Source organism: Macaca fascicularis, chromosome 7 (assembly GCF_037993035.2).
Source record: "Macaca fascicularis isolate 582-1 chromosome 7, T2T-MFA8v1.1".
Classification (NCBI taxonomy): domain Eukaryota; kingdom Metazoa; phylum Chordata; class Mammalia; order Primates; family Cercopithecidae; genus Macaca; species Macaca fascicularis.
The window spans coordinates 159,307,872-159,332,879 of NC_088381.1; the positions used below are offsets into that span (position 1 = coordinate 159,307,872).

At 52.9% G+C, this 25,008-nt stretch overlaps 1 protein-coding gene across 13 annotated transcripts in view; it reads right to left on the reverse strand.

The window, feature by feature from the left end:
* Window positions 1-25,008, reverse strand: part of CCDC88C (coiled-coil domain containing 88C) — a 149,728-nt gene that overhangs the window by 37,816 nt on the left and 86,904 nt on the right. For 12 of the 13 annotated variants that reach the window (XM_045396885.2, XM_005562032.3, XM_005562035.5 and 9 more), the window contains 7 exons: window positions 18,354-18,500; window positions 17,214-17,358; window positions 13,581-13,765; window positions 8,138-8,275; window positions 5,586-6,656; window positions 2,043-2,170; window positions 547-688 (listed from right to left, as the gene is read on the reverse strand). In XM_045396885.2, coding sequence (XP_045252820.2) covers window positions 547-688; window positions 2,043-2,170; window positions 5,586-6,656; window positions 8,138-8,275; window positions 13,581-13,765; window positions 17,214-17,358; window positions 18,354-18,500 — 1,956 coding nt within the window. Of the gene's footprint in view, window positions 1-546; window positions 689-2,042; window positions 2,171-5,585; window positions 6,657-8,137; window positions 8,276-13,580; window positions 13,766-17,213; window positions 17,359-18,353; window positions 18,501-25,008 lie in introns of those variants that run through there. The other variant, XM_073998106.1, reaches the window with a different exon arrangement.

Sequence of the window (25,008 nt, forward strand, 5' to 3'; positions counted from 1 at the left end):
GCATGCATGTGTATGTGTAAGGAGCATGTGCATTATGTGTTATGGAGAACATGTGCATATGTATGTGGAGAGTGGAGTATCTGTGGAGAACACACATCTATATGCATGTGGAAAGTGTGTTCCCACATATGACAAATATGTGTGCACGCATGCACCCAGAAGTAGACATGTGCATGTCCTCACGGGTCCCTGTGCACCCGTCTGTCTCATCAGAAGGCTCCTGTGAGACTCTGCAGGCCGTTGCTCAGTGCCCGATGTGCAGTCTCACGGAGGGCTCTCATGGGTGTTCCCATATCTTGCCTGGTGGACTTGGTGCTGCTCTAGGCCACTGCCCGCCTCCCTGCAGGCCTGTGACTCTTAGTCTGGTTCTGTTTGGCCCCAGTGTGTGTGATTCTGAGGGTGGCTCCCTCAGTCACCCTGCGGTGCATCCACACCTGCCCTAGAAAACGGGTGTCCGGGTCACCCCTCTGCTATACAGGTGAGGGGCTGGAAAGGGTGAGGCCAAGAATGGGCAGCTGGGCCGCACAGTGAAACCTCCATGCTCACCATCTGCAGCTCGCTCTCTAACTGGCGATTTAGGCTCGCTTTCTCTTCCATCTGTGCTTCCAAAAGCACAATCTTTTCTTCTTTCATGGCTAGTGTTGTTTTTAATGCTGATTCATTGCTGCCCTCCAAAATCTTGTATTTTCTGGAAAACACAAAGATATAATAGTATCGCTTATCTACTCCTCCACAAGTTCCCAGTGTCCTCACTGCCAACACATCATTCCTTCCACTAGGCTGGGTTATGGAGCTGCAGCTTTTGGTCCAGAAGAACTCATGAGCCAAAACTCATCTTCCCAGAGCCCTCTGGGGGTTCCCTGGGTAGAAACACCTGTGACACCTTCAAAGGCAACCCCACAGCTACAGTTTTACGGTCACTGTCTGAGGCAGGAATTATTGCCATTTTACCCAAGGGGAAACTGAATCTCAGAAAGGTTAAGCAATTTGCCCAAGGTCACAGTGCTAGGTTAAGTGGTAAGTCTGAGGCCTTTCCACCAGAGAGGACTCCTACTATAAGACATGTGGATCTTCTAGGTTACAAGTCCAGGAAAAGACCAAGACCTTGGATTTCCTTAAAAAACAAGATCAGGACGAGCACAGTGGCTCATGCTTGTAATCCTAGCACTTTGGGAGGCCGAGATGGGAGGATCACTTGAGGTCAGGAGTTGGAGACCAGTCTGGCCAACATGGTGACACCCCGTCTCTACTAAAAAAATACAAAAATTAGCTGGGCATGGTGGTGCATGTCTGTGATCTCAGTTACTCAGGAGGCTGAGGCACGAGAATCACTTGAAACCAGGAGGCGGAGGTTGCACTGAGCCGGGATCACATCACTGCACTCCTGCCTGGGTGACAGAGTGACACTTTGTCTCAAAACAACATCAATAACAAAAAAAAAAAACCCTAAGATCATTTAAGCAAGCATTGCAGGGAAAAACTCTAATAGTCTACTTTTTAAAAAACATTAAGAAGCGTGGCTGGGAGCAGTGGCTCACACCTGTAATCCCACCATTTTGGGAGGCTGAGGTGGCCAGATTGCTTTGAGCTCAGGAGTTTGAGGCCAGCCTGGCCAAAATGGCAAAACCCCCTCTCTACGAAAAATACAAAGATTAGCCAGGTGTGGTGGTGCACGCCGGTGGTCCCAGCTGGCTTCTCCAGCTGGGTCTGGAGGATCCCTTGAACCTGGGAGGTGGACATGGAGGTAAGCCGAGGTCATAACGCTACACTCCTACCTGGGTGACAGAGTCAGACCCTGTCTCAAAAAAAAAAAAATTAATAAGCTTTTTCATCAAACAAAATCTCCTTCCACACCTATCTGAGGACCTCAAGGAACAAGAGCTGGAACAGAAACGACCAAGGAACTTTGGGCTCAAGGAACTGCGTGAGATCAGAGCCCTCGGCAGTAGAGAGTTCATGGCGGTCTCAGGGGAGGGTGAGGAGCCTGCAGACTGAACAGCGGAGGAAGTGCTCCCACGATGGGGAGAGGGAGAGGCCCTCACGTGTCACTGCCGCTGTCGTCCTCCTGCAGCAGCAGCTCCCTGTTGAGGCCGACCTTCTCCAGTTCCTGGCTCAGCTTGTCCAGCTCACTGCTGAGCTGCTGGCTCTTCAGCTTCTCCAGCACCAGGTCCTGCAATGATGGGGAGAGAGCACGGGACAGGAGCTCAGCAAAACATGCAGGGAGGCCAGGTGCCAGCCCCGCCCGGTGTGAGCAACTGTCCTCCCAGACCACGGCTGTCTCCGTGTGGAGCGAGGGGACTCTGAACCCCAGGGATGCTCTTCCCGAGAAAAGCCAATGAATGCACTTGTCCAGCCCTCCTGGTGCTGAAAACAACCAGACCAGGTGGCAATATGTCAAGGATGGATCCAATATGCCACTGCTCTAAGTCATGTATTTGAAACGCCACTTATGTTGACCTTTAAGTAGTACGTTTGATATCTGGTAATACAGCTGCCTTTTCAACAGAGAAACAAGTAATTAAATGCCCCTTGTAGACACTTTGAAACATAAAATGTGTGAAGAGGGGAAATATTTTATTTTAAACTCTGGATGTGGTTTACTTTTCATTTTTTAGAGACAGCATCTTGCTCTGTTGCCTAGGCTGGAGTGCAGCCGTGTGATCACCGCTCACTGCAGCCTTGAACTCCTGGCTCAAGCGATCCTCCCACCTCAGCCTCCTCAGTAGCTGGAATTACAGGAGTGCACCACCACACCTGGCTAATTTGTACATTTTTTGCAGAGATAGGGTTTTGCTATATTTCCAGGTTGGTCTTGAATTCCTGGCCTCAGTAATCTTTCTACCTTGGTCTTCCAAAGTGCTGGGATTACAGGCGTGAGCCACTGCACCCGGGCTTGGTCTACTTTTCAAAACGTGGGTGTTGAATGCACGTCGGTGGTTCACTTCCTCCACCCCAGTTTATGTCAGCACCTCTTTGTACCTCTCTAGGTAGTGACCGTTTTCTGCCCAGTGTCACAGTCATTCACATGCATGCTTAACCCTCCTACCAAATCCTCAAACCTGAAGGGCAGTGTGACAGAGACAGTGATGCTTACCACCTGCTCCCCCAAATTTCCCAGCCACCCTGTATCAGCTGAAGCCAGGTCACCAGCTCCGGCAAAGGGGCTGTAGGTGGAAGTGACGTGGGTCACTTCCTGGCTGGAGCACAGAAGAGCCTATGTGTGACCTTCAGCTGCCCTTTTGCCTGCCAGGGCAACCGCCCAAGCCTGGTGTTGAGACAGCAGAACCATGAGATCAAAACAGCCTGGACTGCTGGGTCAAGCAGGACAGACTCCCTGGAGGCTCCCCTGGACTCTGGTGAGCAAGAGGTAAGCCTTGGCTGTGATGAGCTGCAGAGATGCTGGGGTTGGCTACTGTACCACAGCCTAAACCTACGCTAACCAGCTGGGGCTCTGTCTGCATTCATATTTTGGATCTCTCCCCCACAGCACATGGAATTGCCTGCACGGATGGTCAGTCATCTTTTTCCATTGTGGAGACTGCTCAGTGTTCACCAAACCGATTTCCTTCTCTTGTGTGGCATGTGGCACCCTGTGGTTGGGTGTGGCTGTGCTGCTGAGCCCGCCCATGCAGCGTGATCTTCCTCACTCTCTCTCTTCCTCCTCTACCCACCACATGCCGAGGAACTAGAGGAGGACTCCACTGGGGGTGCCCAAGTCTCAAGATGGCAGAAGCCAGGTGCCTGAACTGGGCCTTAAGTGCAGTGCTCCAGTGCCTGGCTTCTCCGCCCCCCCACGTTAGACCCTACATGAGTGAGACTAAACAGGGCTGGGCCATTCAGCTGCTGAAGCCATTTCCCAGAGCAGCCATCTACTCACCCCAGCATACTAAACAAATGCCCAGATGGCCCACACAACACTTACCAGGGTAAGGACAATATGGAATTCTGGAGGATTTTTATATCCCTCAAGAGACTAACACGTTCACACCCTTTGACCCTGTAATTCAATTTCTGAGAATATACCCTAAAACATAGTTTGATTCGTGAAGGTCTATGTGTACAAGGATGTCTAGTATTATTTAAAATAGTGGAAAATAGGATTCTAGGGAAAAAGGTAGTAAAATTCTAAAAACAAATTAAAAAAATACTTCAGGAAAGGATTCTAGGAAAAAAAGTAATAAAATTTAAAAGTAAATAAAAATAAAATAGTGGAAAACACTAAAACAATCTAAACGTCTAAAAAATAATTACAGTAAACGTATAGAATTAAATATCTTGGGCGAGTGCAGTGGCCCACGCCTATAATCCCAGCACTTTGGGAGGCCGAGGCGGATGGATCCCCTGAGGTCAAGAGTTCAAGACTAGCCTGGCCAAGATTGGCGAAACCCCGTCTCTAATGAAAATACAAAAATTAGCTAGGTATGGTGGTGCATGTCTGTAATCCCAGTCTCAGGAGGTTGAGGCAGGAGAATCGCTTGAACCCAGGAGGTGGAGCCTGCAGTGAGCTGAGATCGCACCACTGCACTACAGCCTGGGCGACAAAGCGAGACTCTGTCTCAAAAATAAGTAAGGGTCGCATGCAGTGGCTCATGCCTGTAATCCCAGCACTTGGGGAGGCCAAGATGGTGGATCACCCGAGGTCAGACGTTCGAGACCAGCCTGGCCAACATGGTGAAAACCCGTCTCTACTAAAAATACAAAAAGATTAGCCGGATGTGGTAGGATGTATCTGTAGTCCCAGCTACGTGGGATGCTGAGGCACGAGAATCACTTGAATCCGGGAGACAGAGGTTGCAGTGAGCCGAGATTGCGCTGCAACACTCTAGCCTGGGCGACAGAGTGAGACTCTGTCTCAATAAAAAAAATAAATAATAAATAAAACAAAATAAATAAATAAATATCTTACAGCCATTGGGAAATTGTGGCTTTGAAATCTAAAATAATAACAAAACCCACAACATAATAAATAAAAACCGTAACAGCTCACCTGTGTGTAAGTATGACATCAAGGCCAGGCGCGGTGGCTCAAGCCTGTAATCCCAGCACTTTGGGAGGCCGAGACGGGCGGATCACGAGGTCAGGGGATTGAGACCATCCTGGCTAACACGGTGAAACCCCGTCTCTACTAAAAAATACAAAAAACTAGCCGGGCGAGGTGGCGGGCGCCTGTAGTCCCAGCTACTCGGGAGGCTGAGGCAGGAGAATGGCGTGAACCCGGGAGGCAGAGGTTGCAGTGAGCTGAGATCTGGCCACTGCACTCCAGCCTGGGCCACAGAGCGAGACTCCGTCTCCAAAAAAAAAAAAGAAAAAAAAAAAAAAAAGTATGACATCAAGCATGTGTCTGTATACGCGAGGGAAAATGATGACATGAAACAACCCAAACTATGAAGAACGAACCTCTGGGTCATAAGATTGTATTATGTGGTATTTACTGGGTTCTTAGACCTTTAGGGACTGCTGTTTAGAATTAGATAAAGCATTTAAGGAGGACACAGAACATCTCTCCTGAAATCATGCACCACAGAACCCACCACCACGACCACCACCTGCCAACCCCTTTACAGGGGCCGCCTGCGTCCGCTCACCTCCCTCAGAGTCGTCAGCGTCCTCGCATGCACGGTGACTTGCTTGGTGAGGTCCCGGTTGTCCTTCTCCAGCTCCTTCAGCTTGCCGGCCGCGTCCCTGCAGCGGGCCAGCTCCTTGTCCAGCGCACGGCTCTCCTTCTCGACTGCAGACAGTTTGGCAGTGCTATCGTCCAAGACTGCGTCCTTGAGCTCCACCTGCTGCCACAGCCGCTTGGCCTCCTTCTCCAGCAGCTTCTTATCCTTCTCAAGCTGGGCCACCTCCTGCTCCAGGGCCTTCCTGTCCTTCTCAGCTCCCTCCAGCTGTGCATTGGCCAGCCGGAGGGCCTCCAGGTCCCGCCGCAGCGCCTGGCGCTCGGCCTCCAGCTCGCCCAGCTCACTCTCCAGGGTCTGCGTCTTGCGGCTGCTGCTCTCCAGGCTCTGCTGCAGCCGGAGGTTCTCGGCGCTCACGCTCTGGTAGCTGAGCTCCAGGCGCTCTGACTTCTTGCCCAGCGCCTTGAGCAGCTCCACGTTCTTCCTCAGCTCCTCCTTCTCACACTCCAGCTGCTGGTTCTCCCTCTCCATCTGTGCCAGCTTGGTACTGGTGAAGCGCATGGTCTCCACTAGCCTGCGCAGCTCTAGGTTCTCTGCGTCCAGCTGCTTGTTGTCACGCTCCAGGCCCTCAAGTTGCAGGGACACGTTCTGCAAGGTGTCCAGAGACTTCCTCAGCGTCCGGTTCTCCAGCTGCAGGCCCTGGCTCTCATGCTCCAGGGCCTCGACTTTCTCAGTGGCCGTCTCCAGGGAGGTCACCTTCCTGGCCAGCCTCCCATTCTCCTCCTGGAGTCGCTGCAGCTCCCTCTCCAGCTTCTCCGCCCGCTCTCCCTTCTCCTTGGCCTGCTCCAAGTCCCTGTGCAGCTGCCGCTTCTCAAACTCCAACTGGCTGAGCTTGCCATTGGCCTCTGTCACTGACTGGTGGAGGGCTTTGTTCTCCTTCTCCACGTCTTTCATGCGGGCCTCGCTGCTGACCTGCGACCTTTCCCGCAGCGACCACACGGCTCGGTTGAGGTGGTCCTTTTCCTGCTCAAGGTCCTTGATCTGTGGGAAAACACAACAGGCACAACCCAGGCTGCTGCGGGAACCTGTTTCAGTGACATGGACTCACACTGGGGGATGGGAGGTCTTGAACGGCTGTCCTACCTGTGCTCCGACACCTGTGTGTTCCCCAGAGGCCTGGCAGACACAGGTGAGTGGGCACGGACACCACCACTTAGATGGTTCAAGTCAGAATACACTCAGGCAGCCAGGATGATTTTTAAAATGTAAATTACATCTCTCTTCCTCACTTAAGTTTCAGTGGTTTCTCTTGGTCTCTGGTGGCCAGGCCCTGCCCACCGCTGCAGCCTCTGCTTATACCACTCTCCACCTCCTGCTCACTACTCCTAGCCCGTCTGACCATGAACACTTTGCACATGCTGATCCCTCTGCCTGGAGTACTTTCCTCTGACTATCAGCCTTACTGGTTCCTTCTCATACTGGGGATCAGCTCCCCAAAACATCCTGGCATGATGATTCTAAGGTGGCCATGCACCCTAATATTTTCTCCCTCAGCACCCTATTCTCTCAGTAGCACCCTCCTGAGATCATCTTGCCTGTCACCTGGAAGTGTGCCTTCCTGGCTGTGAGCAACATCTGGGCAGGGCCCTGTCCGTCTGTTTAGCCATTCCAACCATCTTCTCTGGGCTTTTTATTCCTCTACTACAGACGCCAAAAAGCTAAAATACTTGGGGCCGGGAATGGTGGCTCATGCCTGTAATCCCAACACCTTGGGAAGCTAAGACGGGAGGATCACTTGAGCCCAGGAGTTTGAGACCAGCCTGGACAACATAACAAGACCCCATCACTATTAAATTAAACAAAACAAAACAAAAAACTAAAATACTTGGTACCCTGGCATTCTTTGCAGGCAGAGGTAGTCACATGTCAGCTCCGGCCAACATGATGTCTACGGAGCGTCTTTGGGAGGGTTTCCCTGTGCCGCTAAGCCCTCCACCTTTCTCTGCTTGTACCTTAGGGATGTGCAGCAGCCACTGTTAAGGCTGGCAGAGCTGTAGGCAAGAGGCCTTGTTCCTGATGGCATCCCTGAGCCACTACATCAGCCCTGGACTGCCTGCCCTAGGGCTGCTTGTAGTGTGAGGCAAATAAAACCACACGGGTTTGCCAGGATTCTCAGCTGGGGCACCACGAACATTTGCAGATGGAGTGTTCCTTGCCCTGCACGCTGAAGAATGTGTAGCAGCAGCATCCCTGGCCTCTACCCACTCTACGCCAGGAGCACCACCCCTTCTCTTCCCCCGGGTCACGACAATCAAAAATGTCTTGAGACATTGCCAAATGTCCCTTGGGAAGCAAAATTCACCCCACCTTTTCCCACTGCCAGCTGGGAAATTGAGAATTGCTGATTTAAGCTGTGGCTAAGCTAGGTAACAGATAATCCATGCATCCACAATACAGTACCAGGAATGGCGGTAATCCTGGCTCTCCGTCTTGCAGGCAGGGATTCTGGGAGAGGCACCTACCTGCCTGGCTTTGTCAGCCTTCAGGGTCTCCATGTCACTCTGCAGCTGCTCCTTCTCTCTGATCAGCTCCTCACTGAGGGTCTCCAGATCTTGGTTGCTCTGCTTTTCTCTCTCCAGCTGGGTCTGTAACTTTTCAATCTGCAGAACCAAAAGACCCAGCCCAGTGTAGACGTCAGTCCTACGAAGTGAACCATGATTTAAAACAAAACGGAAACCTCTCACTCCCACAAAATGCACTAATGGGTGTTTTCTCAAGGGAAGACCTCCTGGCATCATTCTGTAGCAGCCTCCCCACACCACAGCTGTCACTCTTAAGACAGTAAGGTCACCAAGCAGCAACCCATCCCCATCTCCCCAGTATCCCTCCGCCCTATCCTTGCTGCCATGTGCTCCACTGCCTGGGGCCACCACCGCTGGATGCCCTTGGGGCCTTCACATACACCCATCTCCCTGTCCTCCCAGAGACTCTCTGCCTTGGCTGGTGATGTCACCTGGCTGCTCAAGTGGCCCTCTGTTATACCTCTTCCTCTTTCACCTCCATGTAAATTTGTCACCAAGCCCTGTCCTTTCTACCTCTTCCACACTTCCACCATCTCCATCACAGGCCAGGCCACATTTTGTCATTTTGTCTGGCCTGGACAGCCACCCAGTGATCTCCTTGACATCAAGCTCTTATGCCAGAACCCACCTGTGCCCAGCCCTCCTAAACACGAACTACCTGAACAGAGGTCCTCATGCTCCTCGTTGCACATGAGCACGCAGATGACTTACTGAAATGCAGATTCTGACTCAACCCTTGCTTTTTTTTGAGACAGTTTTGCCCAGGCTGGAGTACAATGGCATGATTTCGGCTCACTGTAACCTCTGCCTCCCAGATTCAAGCAATTTTCCTGCCTCAGCCTCCTGAGTAACTAGGACTAGAGGAGCCCGCCACCACGCCCAGCTAATTTTTATATTTTTAGTAGAGATGGGGTTTCACCGTGTTGACCAGGCTGGTCTCGAACTCCTGACTTCAGGTGATCCGCCCACCTCGGCCTCCCAAAGTGCTGGGGTTACAGGCGTGAGCCACCACGCCTGGCCAACCCTTGCATTTCTGATTGCTGTTGCTTCTGGTCAAAGGTGTGATTTCCTGGGTCCTACTACCCCTGCTGGACCCCTCATCTTTCTCATTCTGTGGTTCTTTGTCCTATACTCCAGGTCCATCCCCGAAGAATGCCCAAGCCCCTGACGAACTTGCTGGGCTGAGACACGGGCTGGCTGCAGGCCTTCGGGCCTCCAGAGGGTTTCCTGTCCTCCCTGCAGCCCCTGGCTTGGGCGACGGTCTCGTGTTTTCTCAGGAATTGTGGGTGCCAGGACCCTGCCCCTTAGCCCCCAGGCTGCACGTCTTTACATGAGCTGCTCCTGCCTCTCGTGACAGGTCCCCAAAGGGCTGCCCCTCTTCCTCTAAAAGTAAGGATTCTTTTTCCTTCTTGAGTCAAAGAATGAACTCTTATGACTTCGATACAAAGTTACAGACACAGAGGAAGGAGGGGGCTTCTCCAAGACCCATGGAGGTACCCTGAGTTAGAAGGAAAGATGTTTTAACTTCAGGGAACTATGGTTTCCAGAGGTCCCACACCAAAGCAAGCGTGCAGCCTGGGCTACACTCGGGGTGAGGTGGAGAGCCAGGTAGGCGCTAGGGCCGCCTGTGGACTCAGCAGGGCCAGTGGGCTTGCTTACTGATTAGGAAATGCCAGCTGGATGGCGAGGTTGGAGAGGGAAATTCAGGATGAGCTGAGCTGGCTGAGGGTTGCCAGGCCTGAAGCACAGCCCGCCTCCTGCTGGTACTGAAGGTTTCACCTGTCAAACGCCGGAGGGCTCCCCTTACGTGTCAGGCTTTGGGCTGGGCACTGGGGCCAATAAAACCGTGAGTGAGACGTGGACAGAGGGTGAAGGGAGAACCACCCCGCAGGGTCGGGCCAGATTCCAGCCAGGCTCAGGGCAGGCTGAGGACAAGAGGAAGGAAAGAGCTCCAGGCTTCAGACACAGGACGGCTCTGCCTGCGAATGGCGGCCCCTCCCTTCCGGTGCCCCCGCGACCAGGGAGTGTGTGCCAAGACAGGGCCTCCCTAGGCCCATGGCAGGAGAGGCTGGCATCGGGCCAGGGAGGAAGTGGGTAGGGCCTGAGAGACAATCCCATAAGGAGTCTCGATGGGTGGGCGGAGCTCCCGCCAGGTCCTGTTTATACAGAGGAGGGGCCACAGCAGACAGGACAGGGCGGAGAGATGCCTGAGCACCACCTTGGTGACCTGCCAGGAGGGGACACAGAATGTCACTAGGCCAGTGAGATAACACTGCAGGCTTTGCAGGGCAGCGTCGTGAGGACCTGCAGAACTGGAGTTCTCATCTTCCTAAAGGCCAATTCTTTTTATCATGGCCAAGCTTGGGCTGCCATTTATGAAGACATTTCCCGTGCTAGGCCCACATGAATCTAAGAAACCAAAACGCTGAGCCAGCCATGGTGGCTCACACCTGTGATGCTAGCACTTTGGGAGGCTGATGCGGAAGAACTGCTTGAGCCTAGGAGTTTGAGACCAGCCTGGGCAACATAAAGAGACCCCAGTTCCAAAAAATAATTAGCTGGATATGATGGTATGTGCCTGTGGTCCCAGCTACCCAGGAGGCTGATGTAGGAGGATTACTTGAGCTCTGGAGATTGACGCTGCAGTGGGCCATGGTCACACCATCGCACTCCTGCCTAGATGACAGAGCGAGACCCTGTCTCAAAAAACCGAGTCACTTTCCCCATGCTGCCCTGCACTGGAAGACGTGGCATGAGACAAGGATATTTTCTGTTGTCCTATAAAGAGAAGAAAAACCACCTGGCAGCTAAAATGCCGCAAGGCACACAAAGCTTCAAAAGGACAAGAGTGAGCAGCCACGTAGGAGGGGTGCCATGAGGGAACTCAAGGGACCAGTTCCCAGAAGTGGGGGGCCTGTTCCCAGCCTCAGAGACCATGAACCTGCAGAGTGGCTGGGCGTGGTGGCTCACACTGGGAGGCCGAGGCGGCTGGACCACCTGAGGTCAGGAGACCAGCCTGGCCAACATGGCAAAACCCCATCTCCACTAAAAACACAAAAATTAGTTGGGCATGGTGGCACCTGCCTGTAATCCCAGCTACTCGGGAGGCCGAGACAGGAGAATCGCTTGAACCCAGGAGGTGGAGATAGCAAGGAAGCTGAGATGGTACCACTGCACTCCAGCCTGGGCAACAGAGCGAGACTCCGTCAAAAAAAAAAAAAAAAAACAAAAAAACCCTGCAGAGCCAGGGGACCCAGGTCTCCTGCCACAGTGATGCCTCAGTTGATGATACTGCCAGGACTCACAGTGGGTTGGGAGACACCCGGATGTGCCTGTCCTGCATGGCAGTCAGCCCGCAAGAACACTCCGGCCTCCTCCCACGGCTGGAATCTGACAGCTGGTGCGTTCAGAGCCCACACTACACCTCCAGTGTGAGGCAGGTGGATGAGAGGTTCTCTCACCGGGAATGAGCAAGACCTGTCAGCAATGCCTAGTCTCTCAATGGCCCCTTCCTGCACCTGAGGTGGAATCTGCCATGTGACAGGGATCCTCTTAACTGTAGAACAAGACTGGCTTGCAAACCCTCATCTGTTCGCCCAGATGTCTGGCTTCTACTGTGATCCCAGGAACACCTAACAGCTGTCATTAAAAGAGAACACAGTTCAGCTATCTCTTCCTCCCCATCCCATAAACCCAGAGGAGGGAGAAAGCACTGACCTGCTTGTTTTGCCACTAGCAAGACCCTAAGGTGTTCCATCAGAGGCCTCATACATTCATACCTAGGCTTTGCAGCCCCAAGGATGTTCATTATCACTGTAGTCAACAACTCAACATCCGGTATTTGGTACCTTACTGCTTCGTCTCCCTGGGTCCCTATTGCAAAGTTTATAACAGTGCACTACTCTCTTTTTACTGAGCGCTTACTATGTGCCGAATCCATCACACACGCTACCTCCTCTAATCCCCACAACACCCAGCATAAGAAATGTGTGTTTGGGGCCAGGCACAGTGGCTCACGCCTATAATCCCAGCACTTTGGGAAGCCGACGTAAGTAGGTCACCTGAGGTCAGGAGTTTGAGACCAGCCTGGACAACATGGCAAAACCTCGTCTCTACTAAAAATACAAAATTAGTTGGGCGTGGTGGTGGATGCCTGTAATCCCAGCTACTCGGGAGGCTGAGGCAGAAGAATCGCCTGAACCTGGGAAGCGGAGCTGCAGTGAGCTGAGATTATGCCATTGCACTCCGGCCTGGGAAACAAGAACAAAACTCAGCCTCAAAAAAAAAAAAAAAAAAAAAAAAAAAAGGAAGAAAGAAACATGTGTTTGGTTGTTGCTAAATTTCCTGGCACAAGTTTCGAAAATCCTTGGAATCTCCAAAGGGATAGGTGTCTTTCTTGTATGCTAAGATAAATGAGGACTGGGGGCTCCTGGAGAGCCTCAGGATGGGGGCTAGTTGCCAAGGGAACCAACCATGTTATTAGAGTTGAAACTTTCAGGTCTCCCCTACCTCCAGGGAGGAGAGAGGGGCTGGAGGTTGAACTAATCAAATGGCAAATGATGTAATCAACCATGCCTATATAATGAAACCTCCATAAAAACCCAAAAGGACTAAGTCAAAGAGTGTCCAGGCTGGTGAACATGTGGAGGTGCTGGAGGGGCACCCGCAGAGGGCAGGGTAGGGTCGCACCACTCCCCGCAGCCACCGCCCTGTGTATCTGTTCCGCCTGTGCACTGTATACTTCGTAATAAACAAGGACTACTAAGCCATCTAGGCAATAGTGGAGCCCTCGAAGGGGGCGGTGGGAACCTCTGATCTACAGCCAGCCGGTCAGAAGCACAGGTGACAATCCCGACTTGGATTGGCACCTGAAGTGAGAGGCAGGCTGGTGGGACTGAGCCCTTAGGCTGCGGGGTCTGTAGTGTCAGAATTGAGTCACACTGTAGGATACCCAGCTGCTGTCCCCCGAGAACTTGGGAATTGCTTGGTGTGGAGAAAACCCACACTGCTGGTATAGGCAGTGAGGTACTGGGAGCAGTGGCACAGCAGAGAACACGGGAGTTTTCTTTTCACAGGCAGGCACCCCATCAACCCCATTTCACAGATGAAGACAACGAGGCACAAGAAAGTCACATGTCCAGGTCATCCTCTAATGGCAGCGGAGCAAGGACAGGGCCACACTCTCTCTGGCTCTCCCCAGTCCTCACTCCCGTTCCCATTATAATCAGTGGTGACTACGCCAGGATTCTGCCCACTCCCTGACACCTGCATGCTCTACCCGGCCGCTCCGTGTCTGTGCGTGTGCTCCAGACAAGCACTGGGGAGGGTGGGAGGGTGCCCGAGGGCTCTGTGCCTCCCCGCTGACCTAAGGAGGCTGAGGTACCTTCTTGCTGAGCTGGTGGTTTTCCTTCTCCAGCTCCCCGCACTTGAGGCCGCTCTCCTCCAGCACCAGGGACGCATCCCGCAGCCCCTGGATGGTGCTCTGGAGGCTCTGGTTCTCCTTCTCCAGCTTCAGGATGCGGCTGGACGCACATTCGTTCAGCTCAAACACAAACGACTTCCTGGAGGCTGAAGACAAAGTCCAGTCAGAGCCCAGCGTTCTGTGGGCCTCCACTTCCACTCTCTGCCCCAAGCTCTGAGATGGTCATCAGTCCCAGAGTCCAGGGTCTAAGGGGCCTGGGAGGAGCTCCCACAGGTCAGCCAGGGACCCTCCCTCCGGCCCCTCCACTCCCAGTGCCCGAGGGTTCCTCTTTAGGCTTTGCTGGGGTCTGTCAGGGCAGCAATCCAGGGCTCAAGAAGGTGGAAGGTCCAGGAGCCACTGCAAGGGCTGTGTCACTTATGGGAAACATTTGGCCATCAGGCTGCTACCTAACTGTCCAATCAAGGATTTTAGAAGCTAACAGAGATGGTACATAGGTGATGTATTCCATGCCCCCAAGAGCATAGTGGACACTGCGGCTGCTCAGTAGGCAGGAACATGTAACTGACCACTCCCGTCGGCCACGGGTGGTAGAAAGCTACACTGGAACACGTGCCGGGCACTTGTCAGCCTGGATGAGATGCTATGCAGAGATTTCTTTCTGTGACTTCACAATTATGTTGAAGAAAACTGTGATAGTGTATGCAAATCGCTTTCAAAATTCTAAGTGAGATGAAAAATAAGCTAAAAATAGTAAAAGGCAGACTATCTACTCTGCTTTTAAACAGCTCAGATGCAAATGGAGAAGGGAACAGTCTCGAGTCAGGAATGGGAGTTCCTGGCCCTTCCTGCTACAAGCAGGTGCACGATTTTAGGTAAGTCATGGGGCTGTTTCAGGAAGGGAAAAAAGGGGTATGCAAAAGCCCTCTTAAGAAGGGAGCCAGGTTCTTCCACCCCTCATTTACCCAACTGAGTGCCACGTCCTTTCCACACTGTTGCTAATACAGCTATTCCTCCCCCCACCTCTTCACCCCGGGGGCTGTGGGTACAGGGGGGTGATGGCTTTCACAGCAAACACATAAATCTGGAAATGTGTGTGTTCAGATCTCCCGGGTGATCATAAAGACTGAACAGCGTCTTGTTTCCCTCTGAGTTTCCATCTTCTACCAAGGATAACGACACGGACCACCCAACAGGCCAGAACGCCCCAAAGACCCAAAGCAACAACAGGCGAGCAGTAGAGGCGACGGTGTGTCCCTGGCCCCAGCCCAGCGCTGACACACACATAAACACACACACACTCCACAAAGACGCTTGGAGGGCTCTGTCCCAACTAAGCTGTAAATGAAACTAACCTAACTTCGACACCGAGCCTCAAATAAGACTCCATTATTTCAAAACCTGTGGTCATCTGGACAGTGCCTCTGCAGAATTCATGGGGGGGGGGACCCATTTTTAAAATTATAGAAAAATACATGTAAAAAGTACCACTTCAGCCATTTTAAAGTGTTTAGATCTGTGGCATTAGGTACAAGCACACTTTTCTGCAACCATAACCACCACCCCTTTTCACCTTCCCAAACTGACCACAGAGAATAATTTTTAAGGTTCTATGAGTTAAACAATGGAGTCGATGTTTCATTTCCTCTTCCATTAAAGTCAGTGCCTCGAAGACTATTAAAATGACACAATGGTTTACTACTAAAACGCAGGTGTTTCTCTTTTTTTTTTTTTTTTGAGACAGAGTCTCACTCTCTTACCCAGGCTGGAGTGCAGTGGTGTGATCTTGGCTCGCTGCAACCTCCACCTCTCAGGTTCGAGCGATTCTCCTGCCTCAGTCTTCTGAGTAGCTGGGATTACAGGCACGCACCACCATGCCTGGCTCATTTTTGTACTTTTAGTAGAGGCGGGGTTTCTCCATGTTGGCCAGGCTGGTCTCGAACTCCTGACCTCAAGTGATCTGCCTGCCTTAATCTCCCAAAGTGCTGGGATTACAGGCATGAGCCACTGTGCCCGGCCCAGTGTTTCCTTACTAGTGCAAATCTCATCAGCACCCCCAGCAACCAGAGCAACTGGGTATGTCTTAGTAAGACAGACAAGAAGAGCTGCCTTCTACGGAACACACCAAGGGCCAGAGTCGGGGTTCATGCTCCGCTGTCTTCTCACTCATCCTCACAGCCATCCTGTGAGGCAGGTTCATTACCCCCATTTTGCAGGTAAGGAAACTAAAGTTTTAAAAGGTTAAGTACTTGCCCTAGGTCACCTAGCAAACCAGTGGAGGAACCAAGGCTTTATGCCAGGTGTTTCTGTCTCTCAAAGCCACCGCCCCACACACTCAGGCTTCGCTTGCACGATGCCATCATTCTAGCAAACACTAGAATGATGTCAGCTCCTAGCTAGGCACTAGGAGTTGACAAGACTAAGAATAAATCATGGTATTAACCTGGAAGAGCTCACATACTATACAAAATAGTGTAAATCGGTGAGGCCTTCTCACCCTACCAGCCACCATGGTCTCTAACAAATACTTCGTTGAGGGAGACCATCCTAGGCTGCTTGTACCACCTCTCTGCTCCACCAGGGGGCACCCTCAACTTGGACTTCCAGAAGGGAGGGATTTGGGGGGATCCCCCTCGTACAGCCCTCAGGCCCCAGCGCTACGCACAGATACCAAAGCACAGACAGCGAACTTCTCACACAGATTCACAGTGAAACTGATTTTAGGTTCGGAACTGATAGAAACCCCCAAATACAAAAAATATTCACCTGTTTCCAACCTTTCCAGCATGCTTAGATGTCTATCAGAATGTTTTAAAGCCACCCCCTAAACAAGCCAAAAGCCCCATCACACCCTGGAAAGTCTAAGTAACTATGAACTTGCACTATCACGTGCACCGGAACGGTGAGCGTGTGCTATTTTCAAACGCAGGAACTGGCTCATTGTTTGCCGGGGCTGAGGCTTCCTGCGAGCGGGGCTGAGTGTGGCCCCGCCCACGCTTCCCATGACCGACACCTCCTCTCGGGGCGCGCAGGGCAGTGGGCAGCAGAGCAAGTCCAGGAGGGAAGAGGGAAAGGGAGAGGCCCGGCAGAGGCGCTGCTGAGAAACTGGGTCTCAGGGGTAACAGCCACTCAGCAACCCCCACACCCAGGAGAGAGAAAACAGGCTGCCTCCATCTTGCCCAATTATGCAAATGAATGGAGGAAATAACGCCCAGGGTACATTTATAGCAGGGATTCATGCCCACTGGTGATGACTCCCGCCATCCAGGGCTTTCAGCCATCCACAGATGGCCTAAGAGAGCCTCTGGGTGTCAGTGCACTATAATCTGAAAGCTCTTGGGAATGTCCATATGGGAATTGGGAAACCTAGCAACACTTAATTTGTGTTTTGCGTCCTGACATCAAGGCTGCCAGACCCCTCGTGTCTTCCCCGGGGAGAACTGTAATGAAACAGTTCCAAGTGGCGCTTGAAGGAAATCGTGTTTGCCTGGGATTAATGGATGGGCTAACATGGCAGCTCCAGAGCCCAGGGCTCAGCTCCCTGGAGGCAGCGGCGGCGACGGCCAGGCTGGCTCCTTGGCACCAGGCACTACCTACCGTCTGACAAGTCTGCGTTCTTGGACAGCTGCTCCAGCTCCCAGCCAAGGTGGGCAGATTCGTTCATGCTCTGCTTCTGTGCAATCTCAAGGACCATGTTTTCTTCCAGCAGCTCCTCAATTCGTTTCTTATCTGTGTCCCGGTCCTGGGGTAAGAAGAGGCAAGAAGTGAGGCTGCACAGCTGGGGAGCCCTCTGGACAAGCCTCAGCCCCTGTACAGCTACCATCATGTGCTGTGGATGAAGATGTACTACTGGCTCACTTCCAAATAAACAGAGCTGCACAGAAACGTCCCAACACAGGGCCCTGCTATGAGAGATAAAGCCACTCAAAGGCACGCTGACCTGGCTACCTAGGTTATGAAGAGAGACCCGAGGTCCCTAACTGAATGCTGTCTGAAGAAAGTGGCGTATTGCACAGGGCTTTAAAGCAAGTGTGCAGCGATGGGCAGCTTCGTGGCTCTAGCGAAGCCCTAAAGCTGTTAAGGCCTCTAAAGTTGTGAAGAGGCTAACAGATCACAGCTCACCCCACACCATCAACAGCAGAGACCCTTCTTGCAAAAGACACACACGCACACTCATTCCTACAGAAAAGCAATACAGAAGTCAAGTGCTCTCTGTCTGTGGGTGTTAAGTGGCACCCACTCAAGCCTGCTGATTTTAGCAAGCGACTCCCCGCAGTCAACAAGTCATTGGTGGTAGCGGTAGGAGCAGCAGCGGCGGGAGCAGCAACAAACCCAGTAGCTGAACTATCAGAGAAGGGCACGGCATAAACCTGAACCTGCCCCAATCTGTTTTCTTTTCTTTTTTTTTTTTTTTTTTTTTCCTGAGACAGGGTCTTGCTCTGTCACCCAGGCTGGAATGCAGTGGTGTGATCATGGCTCACTGCAACCTCAACCTCCCAGCCTCAAGCAACCCTCCCGCCTCAGTCTCCCCAAGTAGATGCGACTACAGGCTCACACCACCATGCCCAATTTTTTAATTTTTGTAGAGATGGGGTCTCACTAGGTTGCCAGGGCTAGAACTCCTGGGCTCAAGGGATCCTCCCACCTTAGCCTCCCAAAGTCCTGGGATTACAGGCATGAGCCACTGTGCCCGACCCCAATCTGTTTTCAGTGCAGTAACAACACAGCCTGCAGTACCAATTCCAGGTCGTGAAGCTTTGATTTCAGCTGCAGGTTCTCCTTTTCCAGTTCATGGACTTTATCGCCCCGGGCCCGAGCAGCAGTCAGCTGCTCCTCCAGCATGGCCTTGGTTTCAATTAAAATGATATTATCTTCTCTCAGCTCCTGGTTAGCAAAAACATACATGAGAACCATCAGATAAAGGCACCTGGGTCATTAGGACAGAATTCTAAAACCAAAGCTCTTTCAGGCATCTGGACCCAAGCAAACAATCCAGAGGGAAGTCCGAGGCAGGAAGTTTTTTCTCCACTTTTTGTTTTTATCATCTTCACTTTTTTTTTTTCGAGACAGAATCTCACTCTGTTGCCCAGGCTGGGGTGCAGTGGCGCGATCTCAGCTCACTGCAACCTCCACCTCCTGGGTTCGGCAATTCTCCTGCCTCAGCCTCCCAAGTAGCTGAGATTACAGGTGCCCGCTACCACGCCCAGCTAATTTTTGTATCTTTAGTAGAGATGAGGTTTCACCATGTTGTCCAGGCTGGTCTAGAATTCCTGACCTCAGGTGATCCACCTGCCTCAGCCTCCCAAAGTGCTGGGATTACAGGCGTGAGCCACTGCGCCCAGCCCATCTTCACCCTTTCTAATTGGGCAAGGACAATGGACTTTCTCTGCTATAAGAAAAAAAATCTATGCATCAAGATAGGCTGGGAATAGTGCCAAGGCTTTGACATTCTTCATCTCATTTGGACGGACAAGGGATCTCTGAGCCCATTTCCTTAACAAGGAAGGAGTGGGGTCGAGAGTCAATCCTGGGTTCCAGGTCTGAGTCTAGTAGACCTCTTGATTCAACATTCATTCTACAGATGTGGGGCCTGGAAAAAAAGCAGCTATTCAGATAAGTTTTCTCATTCAATACACTGCTCTGAATCTGAGTATCTTACAAACACTCTTAGAAAAGAGAAGTTATTGGCAGTTTCCTGGAAATGGGGGTCTTTAAGACAGTTAAAGTCTCAGCACAGCAAGCCACACAAATGTGAACTCCACAAATATACACAGTTGAGGGGTCCACCTGGATCTACTTTTGTCACAGGCAGTGATGTGCACAAGGGAAGAAGTCGGTCCGGGGCCCACATCTCCACTGTTCCTAGGCTAAGGGCTTTCTTGGTTTCTCTTCTCCTGGGCCTTTCCAAGCACTGCTCGGTATCTGGCGGGGAACTGAGCTTCCCCCAAATGCCTTTGCAGGTTACAAACGGCACACGCCAGGAACCTGTATGCTTCTTTCGGTGGGCAGAGCTGTCTAAGGTTTGTCCCACTCACGAATCACACTGGGAACCAGGCGGGAAGTTCCTGCTTATCCACCATGTGCTCATCTTCCTATGTGGGCCAGAATCCAAGATTCCTGGTGCAGGGGAAGCCACACACTTTCCAGCCAGCGGACACAGCTTTGATCAAAGCCTGGCAGGGGCGAGGGGCTTGACCATTAAGTCTCTGGATTCACCTGCATGCCCTTCTCTGCCTGTCCCCAGCAGAGACCACATCTACTATGTGGCTGGCCCTGGCCCAGGCAATCCATGAACCGCCTTACTCCCAGTGGCCCTCAGAGAGAGGCAGGGACAGTCCCTTCCTGCAGATGAAAGACCAACTCAGAAAAAATAATGAGCTCAAAGCCACGAACCTAGTGAGGTACAAAGCTGGAGCCTGACAAGCTGCAGACCCTGTGCTCTCCTCACTGCCCTCGGCTCCCTGAAGCCCACCCTCGGGGGCTCGTGTGGGTGAAAGGCCCCTATTGTACTAATGACACGAGCCAGAGCACAATGACAGACTTCAAGGCAGAAAGAAGGCCCGGTCTTTTCTCTCTGGCTTTTGCCCCCACTCTTCCGACCAGTGTTCCAGCAGGGTCTACCACCAGCACTCCCCAGCATCACTACCCTCAGGCCCTAAGCAACCACCGCACAGGCTGCCGCCGCTTCACCCTCACAACCAACTCCTATTTAGCCCTCAAGACCCAGCCTGAGTTATCCGCTTGGAGAAGGGCTTGAGAATTCACTGTGTCCCACCCAAGTCAGGCTTCTGGGCTCCTAGTGTTCCCCTGGTCTGCTCTGAGGCCACAGCAGGCCGGCCTGTTCCTCCCCTAGATCAGGAACCCCGGGCGGGACTGTTGTGCGTTTGCTCTTGTGAGCCTCGCATAAGTGTTCAATAACAGTAGTTGGCCAAATCATGCCACAAGGAGGAATCAAAGGCGGCATGTGAGGTGGACCTTAAAGAACTCAAGAGACTTCCCGGAATGAATGGGGATGGCCAGGAGTGGGAGATGGCATGGAACAGAAGATTTCTAACTGCTACTCAAATATGCCGTGGTTTTCTGGCCATTTCAACCTCCACTATATATAAGGTAACAAAAACATCTCGAGTGCCCTGCACACCCCACCACCACCTCTGAAATGAGAAGCCGGATCCAGAAGAAGCTGCGGCCAAGCTCCCGAAGCAAGCCCAGAGCTCCCCCGGGGACCTGGTGAGGAGGAGTGGGAAGCCCGATTCCACACCTCTGGGTAGCTGTCCAAGGCCAGAACGCCCCACCACGGCCCCAACCACCAGTGACCTGGGGGGCTAAAGGCCTGGCCCAGCCCAGCAAACAGCTAAGGGGACCACACTCATGAAGTCACAGGCTAGGCCTGAGGGCTGGTCCAGGAGGCTCGAGAGCTCACTTCTAATCCGCCACTGCGACTTGGGGCAGTGATTAAGCATGGGAGCTAACAGGCCCCGATTCCCAGGGCTGCTACATACACTCTCAACCCAGATTCCTCCTTTACAGGATGGGCCTGAAGGCAGGGTGATGCGGAGCTCGGATGATACGTGTAAAATACTCCATGTGCAGTGCCTGAGACCTACAAACTTGCCAGCTGCCATCACCACCAACTCTCACCAACAGAGCACCCCCAGCACTCGCCGTGGAGCACCTAGCATGTTAACAGCAAAAACTGGCTTCTAGGGTGCCTCCTGACCCCTGAGGAGCACACAGCACCAGAGCGGGTACAGAATCAAAGAAACGAGCTGTCCCCGACCAGGGAGCTCGGTAGCGACCACGATGCCGTACAGTTCCCTAAAGGAGGCCATAGCAGCAGGAGGCCAGCCCAGGGCATCCTCAGTGGGGAGGGTCTGGGTCAGCTGACTCAGGGTGGGCAGACCTCCTACCCACCCAGGAAACATCACCCCCGCTCTGAACTCTACCTGCTCATCCAGCTTCGTGGACATCCCTTGAACTTCACCTGCCTGTTTTCAAACTTCGCCCGCTTTGAGGAGCATGGGGGACTTAAACCTTAAACCAAACGTCAGGTCTGTCCTGTCCAACGCCCGGTTCAGTGTGCTGAACCTCATCACAACTCCTCAGCAGTTATTAAGGAATGAGGGAGACACAAAAGACACAAAGTCCCAGGTGGGAACAGAAGACCTCCCTGCGTTCAAGGTGTCCTTAGTAAGTACCCTGAATCTTGACATTCCCTGATTATGACGTGATGTGTCAGCTCTAATGTGAGCTGCTGGAGGCTGGGGCCCTTCCTCAGGCCTCCACGGCCTCGGATAGTGGCAGCCCTTCACCCCTCCTGAGAGTACCCCACTTTCAGCACTCCCCACACCCCCTTTACTTCCTCCTTCCTGTGAAGGCTGAAGCTCACGTTCATTCACAGGCAAGCATCAAGGTCTTGGAGGCAGACAGTCATTCCCATCCCAGGTCCCCCTGCTTAGCAACTGCCATGTTATTAATTAATCAATCATCAGTTTCCTCATCTGAAAAGAGGGAAGGAACGAACGTGACTGCTAAACCTGCAGAGCCACCATAAGGCTTCAGTGCACGGACACAGTTAGGACCTGACACCATTCCTAGCAGGCAGGGAAACCTCCACAGACACACAGTCTAGTTACCACTCACTGAAAGACCCAATTGTGCACCTCATTTGGGCCAGCCCCTGAGACTGTGCAGGCCCAGTCAGGTGATGTTTTCAGCTCTGCAGGTTTTAAGTCTCTGTCACAATTACTCAGCTCCACAGAGGGAGCACAAAAAGAGACAACAAATGGGCATTAGCTGTGCTCCAACACAACTGTGTCCATAAAAACTCACGGGGGCCGGGTTTGCCCAGGGACTGCCATCTGCTGACCTCTGAGCCAGAAGGCGCATGGGGCACAGAGGACCAGGGGTCAATAAGGCACAGACCCTGTCTTCAAAGAGCTCCCACTCTGGCTGGGAAGCAGACAGGACAGTGCCACGTGACAAGCACCGCCTGCAGTCAGGAGGGGTTTCAAGGTGCCTGGAGCAGGAGGCTGGGAGACGCAGGCTGCACAGATCAGCGCCCCATCCCTGACCTGGCCCTGGAGTCTGAGGAGCGAGCTGGGAGGAGAGAGCGGGGCTGGGCCAAGGAAGCACTTGTGCAAAAGCACCAGGAGTCCTGGGGGCGCTGAAGGAGGCGAGTGGCAGACGAGGGTACAGTGTGGATTTTACCCAGGAGCCATGGAGAGCGGCTGCAAAGGCCTCTGCAGCAGGACAGACGGAGGCAGACTGGCCAGTCCAGACTGTTAGGGAGGGCACTCCATGGGCAAACTCTGGAGTAACATGAGCAAGGATGCCAGTGAGGCTGAGGCGCCCTCTTCAACACCCGCCTCCGGACAGGGAGATGCTGGGAGGTGAGAAACAGGCTTATAAACAGGAGGGGCACCTGGGCGTGGGACGCGGGGGGTGGGCAGGAAGACAAAGAACCAAGGTCGCCCTATGCTCTGGCTTGAGCACCCGAGTGGATGTGACTCCAGACCAGAGACAGGACAGGCAGGTGTGGAGGGAAAGACAATGACTCTGAACACACTGGCCTTGAGACGTCTCTGGACGACCCGGGTACACTGAGGCCTGGAGCACAAGACAGAGCCTCAGCCAAAGATTAAGATCTGGCACTCAAGGGTCTATGTGTATGGGCTAAGAGAAGTGGGCGGGGCAGGTGAGCCATCCCTGGAGAAAGCCCAGAGGAGCAAAGGCCGAGGGGTGGATGAGGGCCCTGGTACTGAGGGGTGGGCCTGCGAGGGGAGGGTGAGTCCAGGAGTGGGGAGAGTGGAAGCTCAGGCAGGAAGTGGTAGGAGGAGCTGGGGCCGAGGAGTGCTTGCCGGATATGTCCATGTCAGGAGCACTCTTCACTGGCAAGAGTGGCTTTGGTAAGTGGTGGGGGGTGCAGGCACGGCAGGTGGCCCCAGAGACTGGGGGAAATGGGCCCACAGATGACACTGCTTTCACACAGGTCTGCCTTTGAGCCCAGGGAGAGGCAGCTGGAGAGAGTGGAGGAAAGTGGAAAGGTCTGTTTTAAGTAAAAGATGGGAGAGCCTCAGGGGCCTCAAGACACTGGACCCAAATCAACAAACATGTCCCAAGCACCTTTTCCTCCCGAAGATGACTGAGACCTCTGAGAGCTGCAGGAGATGCTGTGTGGGGCCAGAGGAGGCTGGAGGAGGGCAGGAGAGCTGGGGCCCTATCTCCAGGCCTCGTGGGCAAGGCAGACCAGGCCACAGCAGAGCTCCCGCCCCACCCCATTCCTGGTCACCATGGCGGGGGGAGGATGTGCACACGTGTGTGTGCACGTGCAAGAGAGAGGAGAGAAAGACACACACATACATTCTGGGAATGATCATTAGCCTAGCTCCTCACTGGTTGGTGCTGGCCAACAACCCTTTCTGTCCCTCTGGCTGACCCCTCACTGCAGAGATCTATTCCAGGGTCCCCACCTCCTCTGGGGCAGCTCCCTGTCAGGGAGGCTCCCCATGGAGAGGTGCACCCCAGGATAAGCCCATTGCAAACATGCTCCTGTATCACAGGATGCCAAGGTCTCAGACATGCCCCAGAGCACCCCCCACTTTGACAGATGGGGACAAGACTTGCTTAACACCTGGCGAGCTGGATCTAGACTATGCCCAGCTAGGTCTCTGCCCCTGGGTATAGACTGTGCCCAGGTAGGTTTCTGCCCCTGGGTATGGACTGTGTCCAGGTAGGTCTCTGCTCCTGGATGTAGACTGCACCCAGCTAGGTCTCTGCCCCTGGGTGTAGACTCTGCCCAGCTAGGTCTCTGCCCCTCGGGCTATTTGGGAGCCCGTGCTGCCTAGAGAGCCGTAAATCACACAGAAGCAGAGAGAGGTTACATCCACTCCGCTCAGGATGCACACAGCATCTATGCATCTGCCCTTTGCCTGCAGTAGAAACTTGCAGCCAGTTTTAAAATATGGGAAAAATTGCAGCCAATTTTAAAATATGGGATGCAATTTTAAAAATATGCGTCCTTCTCCCACGCAGCCCTGAGGGCAACCCCCATGCCATAGACAGCACCGAGCAGAAGAACTACTATTTACAAAGGGAAGTCAGGGACACCCCACGCCTGCCCACACGCTTCCTCCTGGACCGAGGGACACTTACTCTGCTGTTCATTTAGTTGTTTCACCTCTTATGTAAGCTAGGCTAGGAGTAAAAAATAGCTGCCAGACTTTTGAAAACAAACCATGTACATTTGTGTTCCATGTTTTTGTAACCAAAATTAATCTGCCCTTGCCCCGAAGCCTGGGTCCTTTATCTCGTCCTCCCACATGGCAGGACGCACTCTCCCTTCGGTGATGCACACCGATGTGCTTTCCGGGTTAGACGGGGCAGCCTGTCT